Below are 11791 nucleotides of genomic sequence, written 5' to 3' on the forward strand. Positions count from 1 at the left end.
TGTTGTGAAGTTTGCAAGATTCAAAGGTACAAACGAGCCCTGCATCATCGAGATTGACTTTTTAACAATTGTAGAAATTGCCCCTACAGCTACCAAATCCCGTCCAACCAAAGCCATAAACCGAACCAGTATCGATCAAAACAAAGGTTTTCCTCTTTCTTGCACACACCTATAGAAAGTCATGATCAACAAGCCCTACTTCTCAAAATGGATTTGGAGATTCAATAAGTCTCAAGAGAGCTCAAAAGTCTTGGAAATCGCTGATTCAAGAAAAGTATAACTTACCAGCGGGATCATTCAGAGTCCCATCAATTCTCTTAAAATGTCTACTCTGTGGAAGAATATTCAGAATCTATTGGATCCCAGAGGGGGTAATGTACAAAAAGCTATTGAAGAGGGCCTGCATTCAGTGTTGGTGAAGGTAAAAGCATCAAATTTTGGGAAGACCTTTGGATTGGAAACACACCTTTAAAAGGTAGTTTTCAAAAGCTTTATAGTACTGTCTCCTGCCTTCACAACCCTGCCAATTGAGAGTGTTGGCTTTTGGGATAGACTAAAATGGATTTGGTTAATCTCCTAGAGAAGAGATTTATTTCAATGGGAAGAGGTTCTTGAAAATGAGCTGCCAGACATTATAAGAGGCACAGTCATATGTCCATAGAAGAGGGATAAAATCATATGGAGTCATATGGTGGAGGGAAATTATATATTCAGTCTAGCTAGTCACTGACTTCTGCTTCTGAAGATCATGATATTCCCCTTCTAGCAGAGTCTTCTACTCAAGTGTGGAAAGGTTGGTCCCCCTAAAGTTGAATTCTTGATTTGGCTTGCCCTACAAGGGAGGATTAGTTCTTGGTATTTTTCCCTCCCAATAACTCCAGTTGCCCTTTCTGTCAGCAACAAGAAGAATCTATAGATCATCTTCTTCTTCTCTTTGAAGGCCCGAGGACGATTTGGTATAAATTTATGAATTGGTGGGGCATGGACTGGTGTTGTGCTTATACAATCTGCAATCTATTTGTATTAGAATTTGCAGCCTATACACATGAATAATATTGTCCGCTTTGAGTTGTCCGGTTCCCGTGAATACATCAGGCTCGCATGGCTTTGCCTTCCCAGGAGGTCACTCATCCCAATAGTGCTCTCGCAGAAGCACGCTTAACTGCAAAATTACTACGGGATGTTCTCCTCCAAGAAAATGCATTGTTGATGGTAAGCAACTGGATATATTTTGATCAGTTGTCCACTTTTACAACAGGAAAGAATCAACATAAAGTATGGTATATGATGTTCTCAACTGCTACATGGGCACTATGGACTGAAAGGAACAATCTGATATTTGAGAACAAGCAGGTCGATTGGGATAATGTGCTCTATTTAATCCTCATTAGATGTGGTTTATGGTTGAAAGCTCTGAATATCAATCTTCCTTACAGTGGTCCAGAACTCATGATCAATTCTGATGAACAACTCTTAGCTAAAAGCAGTAAGAGTTGGGTTAAGATCAGGGCAGCATTGGTTCTGTTTTTCTGGTTGGTTTCTGCCCATTTTTGTAGCTTCATCTGTGGCTTGTTTCTCTGTTGCTCAAGATGCGGGCTGCTGTGTTATCCCTGATCCCTTTCTGTTGTTTGGTTGGGTTAAGGTTCTCTTTGTTGGTTGTGGCAGTACTCTTTGCTATTTCCTCGTTAATAAGCAGTTTATTTACCAAAAAAAGAAAAAGAAAATAGACGGCGCTTTATCCTTCTTAGAATATCAATCCTACTCCTTAGATCATGGCGCTTTATTTCTATTTTATGGAGGTTTAAAAAACGCAGCGCTAAATATAATTAAAACGACGTTTTCGCAAAACGCCGCGCTATCATTAGCGGCACGAATATTTACGACGCTTGTTCGGCTTTTAAGTAAGCATCGATAAATACATTTAACGGCGCTCTTTGGTTATTCTCGGCGTTTTAAAAGCGACGTAAAAAACATCACTGTTGTAGTGATTGTTGATGACAGCTAGGCATAACTCGGACAACCAGCAATTAGAGCAACAGAACCAAGTCCCTCAAGCAGTTTAACAACCTTGGGTGTCGGTTGGTCCGACGTGTCACCATGTCTAAGTTGCCATGCGTGTTGCACCCGCATGTATAGACATGGCCTTTTATCTTGAGAAAAACCTGTAAAATTAAGGGATTTGGAGGCTCCACAATTTTTTAGAGTTACGATTCACATCTAGGAGTCAAACAAGTTATAAAAATAAAAAAACAAAATCTGATGTGATGTAGCACATGACACGTCCAAATCATTGTATTGAAGTGGAAAACTCGACAGCTTTAAAAGAATTGTGGATTCCCGCATCCAAAAATTAAGGCCTGCAGCAACGTAACTTGGTAGACGTTCTAGCTATTTATTTGGAGGCAACAAACCAAAGGCATTACGAAATCTTTCCAGTATATCTTCTCAACTAATTAGCTAATATAATTCCTTTATCTGATCATATAAATCATGATTAATTAAGCATAAAATATATACACATAAAATATTTTAAGTAGCAAAATGAACTTACATCACATTTGAGGAATAATTTGTAGTTTGTTTCTAATAGGGCACATTCATTAAGACAAATATGTCAACATTGATCCCATAGTACCATGATCCATCAATAAGTTGTATAATTCATGTTATATATATGAAGAGAATCTCCTATACGGACCAAAAATACGGACTTAAAATGTGTATCACTTTTTTTTTCCCCTTTTTGAAGAGAGATTTCTGGAACCATTGCCAATAAATCTCTGAGTGCTTGGAACTAATCCTAGATAATCTTTTATTTTTTACCAAAGATAATCTACTCTTTTTTATTAGAATTCGAGATAAATATAGGCATGAAACAACCCTTCATACTAGGAATTTGCAAGAGACTATTCTTTCTTTCTTTTTATTTGCATAGAAAAAACACAAGCCAAAGAAAACTAAACAGTCATGCACCACATACTTAAAAACAAATCATAAATAAAGTTTCAAACAACTAAGACCCTTCATATCACCTTCAGCAACTTTTATTACTCAGCCACTTGGACGCCAATTCCTTGTTATTAGATCATCATATTAGTTAGTGTATACATCTTGTCCATTGTGATTGCCATTGGTACTTTACCTTGAAAGACTCGGGGATCCAATAATTTCCGCCATCATCTGGAAAGCAATGCATGGTTGGTACGCTGGAACCTGTCAAAAATTCAATAGTAATTCAATTTTTTAGGCTCGGAAGAGAGAGTTTTCAGTAAGCCGGCCATTATAGTGATATTATGTTCAGGGTGAAGCATTTACATTGTGACCAGACATGAGAATCCAATAGAAAGTAAAGTTATCATATTTTCTTCGAAACCCGTTTGTTGTTCTCCTATCATTTTCACAATACAATGGAACACGATTCAACTTTAAATACGATTTCAAGCCTCTCCACCTGATTCATATGGATGGAATATTCGTTAAATAGCAACGAAAGAACGTAAGTTTGCTTTCATTCGATAGGAATGGGAATTTAAGTTTGACCTAAGTTTCTCGACCCATGCTTCTGCTCCTTTGGTTGAGCATATGAGATCAAGCTATATCACAATAGAAACTTTAATTATGAGTTACTAATCATAAATAGATAACCAATTAATAAAAAGTGAAAATAAATTTTTACTTGTCCATTGTATACGGTGACACTCACGCCTTTGGCCAACAACTGGTCAACCTAAAAAAAAAATTCAATGTAAAAATTAGAAGGGGCATAGGGGGTACTATATATATTGGATTACTTAATTACTCCTATAATGTTATAAATATTTACCTCGTCAATTCTAGGTTTCATGTACTCTTCACTAAAGCCATCAGGAATTTTTTTGGGTAGATATTCCCAACTACGTTAAAAAAAGAGTGTAGCATATATAATCCATTTATCTGATCATGTATAAATCATGATTAATTAAGTATAAAATATACACATTAAATATTAATTAAAACAAGGAAATGAACTTACATTATATTGTGTGGAATAATTTGTAGTTTTGTTCTAATAATGTCATTCATTAAGCTAGACAAGTTAACATCGACCACCATTGTACCATGATCCACCAATAAGTCAAAGAAATCCTATATTATTTATCTGATTTCAGTGAATGAATATATACATATATATTCATGTGTGAGAGCTACGAAACGTACCACATTATTACTGTGCTCACGAATTTTATTTTGTAGATCAAACATTGTTGAAGTTGCTTCTTTATATTCGTGGTTCTCAAGATGGCCCTTTACTTTTTGAGCCAAACTGCCCTCACAAATGGAACCACATTAAATCACAATGATAAAATATATATTCACAAATCTTTAGTATATATTTTAGAAATTTAAAGCTACTAAACTCGTTTGATGCCTCTAAACCGTTGTCGTCGATACGACACATGTATTTTAGAAAAGATCCCCATGAAAACTGCATTATAGTTCAAAGATTTGATCCATAAGTATGAGAAAGATTATCGAGGAATATTATTATATATAAAATAAAAGTTTAGTAAGAGTAGACAAGGAATGAAGAAACAATTGAATTGAATGTGAGATAAGTACCAAAAATAAGATTTTAAAATATATTGTTACGATTTTCTATGATGACTTAGGTATTAGTGAATATGTATCGAATAGAGTTAAAATGGGTGGATGAAGTGAAGGAATGCATCCGGGTTTTTATGGGGAGTTGATGATGATGATGAAATAGCTTATACTTGCTACGTACCACAAAATCTTCAGGAGAAATCCAGCTGTCTCCTAAAACAACTCCTACATTTAAAGTGAAACAAGAATATTTATGCTTGAAAGTGAATTCATGGTTTCTTAATCACAACTTACTATATATGTTACCCCCAAGTTGAAATGTTAATTCTTCTGCATGGATAGCTTCAACAACTGCTAATCCAAGAACAACTGCAATTTTTCCTCCATATGACTCTCCAAATATATAAAGAGAACTTTCTTGGAGGAATTCAAATCTGCTGAAGAGATCTTTCAATAAGAAAAGTAACTCAGTTGCTGCCCCTTCATCAGTTGTAGCCAACAAGGTTTCATCCTCGACATAACTGAAGCCTGTTCCCGCTGGACTATCCTAAATTCCATATTCATTGTAAATAATTAGCGTATGCATTAACTTTTTCTATATATTTGAATGGAGGAAGAACCAAAGTAGTAAAATTATACCACAAATAAGAGATCTGCTTTTCGAAGCCATGTATAATGACGGGGCTGTAAATGTCCATTTAGTGGTCCTATTTCTATGAAATTTCCGAGTGCAACTGCTGAACCACCCTGAATTTTATAATATATCAAATTCAATTTCAAGTTGTTAACACATATATGTTTTTCTCGGGGAATACTCACCGGGCCTCCCTGAAGCCATAAAATTGTCGGCCATGGTGTGGATGGATCTTTAACTCTAAAAGGACTCTCGTAATGCCACCAAAATAAATGAACCTCTGTATATCATATTAGAGCAGTAAAAAATATAGAAATTTATATACAAAAAGAGATTGAATAACGTACCAAAAGTAAACTATTGACATACTCGTCAAAACTTCAACATAGCCCCAACGCTCTAACCCTTGACCACTTGTTGTCGTTCTTGTTGCAATAGTTGTATATGAATATTGTAAAGTGAATGAAAATACCAGAAAGAGGCATACAAGGGAATGTTTCTCCATCTCAGTAATCATATTGAAGAGCTAGCTACTTGTTGATGTATATGTATATTAACTTTGAAATACTCCACATGCATGAAACAAAAATACAACTGAGATCTCTAAGGATACAGATTATTAACAGCTATACAGAGGAACAATTTTGTGCCGGCATTATGTTGACAAAATTGTATGATTAATTAAGCCTCATAATTTGTACCATTTCAAACAAGATGAGAACAATATATAGCTGGTTTAGGTGTGTCATATGCTTTTAATTAACCTCAGTCCATTCGCCCTAAAGGCACCTTTTTTCTATGCATAATATAACTTAATGAAGCCATAAATCACAATGTCGCTAAATTTGGCCACCTAATTGTCTTATGGTGGTGCTCATCCACCACTCTTAAGTCTTAACTTATATCACATATTATCTTTGGGCCTGTGTCAAATTTGTTGTTTATCCATTCTTGGATTGAGCTACTCGTGGACAGCCCGTTAAGAGCCAAGAGTCGAGCTCCGCCCATTTAATAAATGAGCTGAGTTTGAGCCTCTTTTCAAATTTGTTTACTAAAAAGAGCCGAGTTTGAGCTTGAGTTCAAGTTTTGATAGTTCTTAATGAGCCGAGCCCGACCTCAATTTTTCTCTAACCCTACAAAACTCGAGCTCGGCTCAAATCCGGCAATTACATCTTTGATACTTGAATGCATTACCTTCTTATCGATGGGCAATTGGGTACCCAAGAACCAACTAGTTTTAATTGGTCATGTGCAGCTCACATGGCTATCCTTTCTTCTAAAGGACCTTCAAGTTCTGGCTCTAAGGCCCCCTACCTTATTTTGCGATAATATGAGCGCACTATACATGACTGTAAAGCCTGTCTTTCATGCACGAACGAAACATATTGAGTTGGACTATCATTTTTTTCGTGAGCGAGTTACCCTGGGCCAGCTAGTTACCCAATTCATTCCAACCCAGTATCCAATCGCAGACATTCTCACAAAGCCTGTGTCAAAAGCATTGTTACAGTTCTTCCGCACCAAACTTTGCCTCGTCCCTCGGCTTCGTTTGCGGGAGGATAATGACAAACAATTGTCTGATGATCAACAAATGTGTAAGGATCAAGGGAGTTGTTATGGAGTGATAAGACAGTCACATGGAGAGATAAGGAAGACTACTTGGAGAGATAAGGCGGGTCCTTCACATATTCCTCCACAACCGGATTGGTTTGCTGAATAATGAGTTGTCCCAGGTGAAACTTACTCAAGGCAAGTGTTAGTTCAAGGGTGGAGCTTCTTCTTATCTACAAGTCATGTTTCATGTTTACTCTTGTACAACAACTTATGATAGGATTAGTTATCATGTATAGCATTAGGTAGTCAAGGTCTTGATATATAACTACTTGTGTTCAATGTTAAGCAAGTTCAATAAAAACTACAATTCTCAATTTCTATCTGCAAGTATAAAAGAAAATATTAGCCGTTAGAGTCAGACATGCTTTGCGTGACTGTACTGTCACTAAACAGTGCCTCGAAGGTCGCACAGGGGCCTCTGAGTGGGCCTTAGTGTGGGCTCAAATGTATTGGTTAGGCCCATGGGGCCACACGATTTTTGGTAACTACAATAGAAGCACTTGGCACTTTTTCCATATTTATCATGACTTTTCTTTGAACCACTACCACCCTTAACAAACAAACTTGCAGACAGCAGATCACTACCCTCGACATTCAACTTGGTCCATAACTCTACCGAGTTCAAAGATGACTTAAGATCCACCAATTTGATCGAATCTTATCCATAAAGCATGGAATTAACAAAAGAACTATACGATGCAAGCTAGGGCTGGGACTGGGTCGGGTCGGGTCGGGTCGGTTGATTATCGATCGATAATCCAACCGACTATTCTCAACATTGACAACCATTACCGCCCGACTTTTGTGCGTCGGGTAATGGTTTGCAACCGACAAAGTCGGTTGCTCGATGGGTCGGTTCATCAATTACAAAATAACATAAAAAAATTGTAAAAAAGGTATCAAAAATATTCACTATTAGATGCAGTTCAACACCTGCACTTCACCTTCACCCTACACTTTACTACTTCAGTATACAGATCACAAACATAAATATCACAAGTGATAAAATACATCCATATGCCAAATCAGTTATTGCAATACGAAAGAGGACATAGAGAGTAAAAAAATATTAAAAAAGAATCAAGAAGAAGATCTAAGAGAGACGATTCGCGATTCACGACACTAGATCTGAGATTGGAACCGTGATTCGCGACATTTGGGACTGGTTTCGCGATTTGCGACACCAAATATTCCAGACCGGGGTTGAGAGAGATGAGCTGAGACGGAGAGAGGAAATCTGAGACGGAGAGAGACGATTTGAGACTGAGAGAGATGAGCTGAGACTCAGAGAGGTGATAGTAGTCTCCTTCTCTTCTTGACCAGAGGTTCTGGTTCTGGGTTTTGGGTCTCTTCAATGACGACTGCAATCTTCTGTAAGGTTTGTAAATAACAAGAGTCAAGGACGCAAGAGTCAAGTAAGTACTCAAGTGAATAACAATGTTTATCCGTATTTTGTTTTGTAATTTTTGTTTTAATATTTTTTAGTAAATACAATGAACATGTTTGGAGATATCAATGGAGGAATCACAGAATGTGTAGCATTATAATACAAAAGAACATTAAAGATGTTGGGAAATTAGACTTGATCATCCTTAATAGAAATATCTCACGACAATAGAGAAAATTGAAATTGAGAATTGCAACAATCTCAACACAAAAATATATGTAGAAAATTCTAAAATCGGAGAAAAACCACGAGTATTGTTAAAAAGACAACCAGAAAAAATTTCACTCAGAAAAAATTTCACTATGTAGAAAATTTGTACAACCACACATTGATAATTTTCTCTCACCAAGAAATCCATGCAAAACCCAAGAATAAAATCTCTTATTCTCTATCAATACTCACTGCACACAATTTTTTGTTTCTCTACCAAAAATACTCATGAAACATTAGTATTTATAGTAGAATAAAATCTTAGAGTTTAATTCTATCTAGGAGTGCCTCCCCAAGATTTTTATGGTTACAAATACGATAATAATCACATTCCTAACTAGAGATAGATTTGAAAAACGAGATTTGTCAAAACAGGTTATCTTTGTAGCACAAAAAACACGTCAACGAATTGAAGTTTTCTGTCAACTGTCAGGATGACTCCTTGAGCTGTCTGGACAGTTACATCTCTGTTTATGCTTGCTGCTGTTGTTCGCATCTACTGTCAAGAAGGCTTCTCCGCCTGTCCAAATGGATGCACCATGCCCAGATTTCTTCAGTCTTTAACCCCCCTTTTTTCAAAATTCGACAATTCTCCACTTTGATAAAAAAAAAACCATAACTTTCGCTATATCACTGTGTTCACCTTCAGTCATACTCTACCTTAAATATTAGAACAAAATCTCATAGCGTTAGCCGTGATTCACTGTACAGCCATGAATCGTTGTAAATTCCATGATTATAGCATAGGAATATTGTTCATTATTTCTTTCCTAGAATAGCATACTTGTATCACCATATATTGGGGTCTATGTGTTTGTACATCATTCAAGGAAATATCAAATATTCCACCAAACACTTTCTCTTTCTCTAAATTTAACATGGTATCAGAGTGAACCCTAGCTCTTGAATCATTCTAGCCGTCTTAGCCTCCTTTCGCAAGATTGGACTTACCATTTGATTTGTCTGAATATGATTTTAGTCTACATTTAAAATTGAACATGTACGAAGAGATAGCAAAAATTTGATAGTGTACATGACAGATATAAGTTTGAGGATAAAAATGAGATTGAAGAAACTATTTTATATTTTTCCTTGGCATATTACTTGTGTCTTATAAATACATGGTTTAAGAAAATATAATCACATTTAATTTCCTTTATGAGTGGATATAACTCTAGTCAGGTAGATTTCATTCTTACATAAAAGAGAATAGATAATTTTGTAAATTTAGTAAAGTAATTCCCAGCAATAGTCTAATTACACAACATACAATGATGATAGTGGTAGATATATGCTTTAATAAATTATCTAAAAGATGTAGAGTAACAGGAAAGTAAAAAAATTAGATGGTAAAATATAAAATGGGATAAGTATATAGCTTTCGGGGTGAAATTACTTAAGAATATGTAAATTGTGACTTAGATGGGGAAACGAACTCTATGGACCGAGAGATGACGGCTTCTATCAAACAAGTAGCAAAGACTTACTTGGTGAGTCAAAAGGCCATTAAAGAAATCATCTATTTCTCTTTTATGTAAGAGTGAAATCTACTTACTAGAGTTATATCCACTCATAATTTGTGCCATTCCAACCAGAAGGGAACAATAGGCCGTTTAGCTATAAGGTGAATGACAATACGAGGAAAAGGTGAATGACAGTCGTATATGAATACTGTAAGGTGAATGACAACACAAGGAAAAGGCATACAAAGGAATGTTTCTCCATCTCATTCATATTCAAATGGAATTTGTTGATACATGTATATATATAGCTTTGAAACACCCAAAATGAAACAAAAATACAAATGAGAACTCCAAGATTACAAATTAGTAACAGTTATATAGAGTTTATCAAAAAAAAAAAGTAACGGCTATATAGAGATATAATTTATTCCTTAAATAATTTTCAAACAATCTGTGCCATTCCAAGTAGAAGAGAACAATATGCCGTTTAGGAGTGATATTCCAAACAGGAGATAGCAAATATTCAATCCTCCCTAAAAATTTTAAATTGTAAAAGAATTCATTTTAATTTTTTCTTGAAGAAGATTTGATGTGTTTTTGTATCAATAAGAATTCATATAAGAAGCAAGAGTTGGCCTTTTGACAACATGAAGTAACCACCACTCACCAATTATTGAGTAAATGGAAGAATGACAAAACAACTCTATGCATATAGAAGACGGCAATAGATATAACATATAGAAGATGGCAATAGATATAGCATGTAGTACTTGCACATTTTAATAACAACTGATATATTTTTTGTAATTTGGATTCCATAATCTATCAGATTCTAATTGTTTGTAGATGTATATGGCCGCAACCTTCGCATACATTAACAAAAGGTTATAGTCTAGGAAGCACCGGTATGGGTGCGGGAATACGGGATACGAAGCACGGAGATTCGCCATTTCTTTCAAAAACTAGGAAACGGACGCGATGGGATACGGCCTATATAAATATAATTTTTATATACATATATTCGACAAAAATAACTATATGCAGAGCTGGAGTCAGCAGCACCGGAGAGTTGTATCCAACCAGACAGGAGTTTCGGACGACAGGAGAGTTTAGGGTATGTCACTAACTCTATCTCTATCGTGAAGTGGAGATGATGAAGCCCTCCTTTCAATGGGCTTGGGCTTTATGTCTTTTAAGTCTTCTAATTAAGTGTTAAATGGGTGTATGGCATATGGGAGCCGCACCCAGTACGAATTCAGCTGCACCCGTGGCGCACCCGCACTCCAACCACACCCAGTGCGGATGCCTAAGCAAGACTAACGTATTAGTGCTTCTTAGGTTATAGTATTCCAATTTCAAAACTACTTTCTATTCTTCATGGCATCACTATGCTTTACTTTGAGCTTGTTTCCATCAGCATCAGCTGTAAACTTCGACACCGCAACCATCTACAGACTACAGTCCTCCTTATAAGCGTACGTAAGTTTCACATCCTTTCTGCTCAACATGTTCGTTCTGTTTTACTAATAGGGATCTTGTGCATCGTTCAAATCAACCATCTGTATATGGTTGGATCATGCTAGTTCAAAACTCTAACATCAAGTGAGTTTGGGCGAGACTAGTTCTAGAATGGGCAATTTTTTTTTGGGAAGTCATGGCATGTTGATCGTGGGGAAAAAAAAAAAGAACCTTGTACAATGGGTGATTCTTGTACAAAACTTCAAATGAAATTCGCTTATGGAAACGGGGAATTAGATAGTAATTAACCAACAAATCAATTCTAGATAATCAAAGAATAAATTAAAATCACATGCAAGCAAAATCAAAACAGCAATAAAG

General features: G+C 36.0%; 1 protein-coding gene across 1 annotated transcript; it reads right to left on the reverse strand.

Moving 5' to 3' along the window:
• Positions 1-3138: 3138 nt before the first annotated feature.
• LOC119985319 (serine carboxypeptidase-like 51) lies at positions 3139-5723 on the reverse strand. The gene is made up of 13 exons (XM_038829584.1): positions 5588-5723; positions 5404-5498; positions 5224-5331; positions 4891-5131; positions 4766-4809; positions 4398-4465; positions 4198-4303; positions 4013-4125; positions 3824-3893; positions 3677-3727; positions 3541-3593; positions 3316-3451; positions 3139-3213 (listed from the first exon to the last, which is right to left on the reverse strand). The coding sequence occupies exons 1-13, from the start codon at positions 5721-5723 to the stop codon at positions 3139-3141; spliced, it is 1296 nt and encodes a 431-aa protein (XP_038685512.1).
• Positions 5724-11791: the final 6068 nt, after the last annotated feature.

Source organism: Tripterygium wilfordii, chromosome 19 (genome assembly GCF_013401445.1).
Source record: "Tripterygium wilfordii isolate XIE 37 chromosome 19, ASM1340144v1, whole genome shotgun sequence".
Taxonomy (NCBI): domain Eukaryota; kingdom Viridiplantae; phylum Streptophyta; class Magnoliopsida; order Celastrales; family Celastraceae; genus Tripterygium; species Tripterygium wilfordii.

Bases quoted from the DNA above. Each gene is read 5' to 3' on its own strand.
- LOC119985319 (XM_038829584.1), bottom strand. From the start codon at position 5,723: ATGGAGAAACATTCCCTTGTATGCCTCTTTCTGGTATTTTCATTCACT. The intron at 4,466-4,765 runs GTACGTAGCAAG...ACTATAATGCAG, and splicing joins TTTCTCCTGAAGATTTTGTG to TTTTCATGGGGATCTTTTCT. The intron at 3,894-4,012 runs GTAAGTTCATTT...TTTTTAACGTAG, and splicing joins ATTATTCCACACAATATAAT to TTGGGAATATCTACCCAAAA.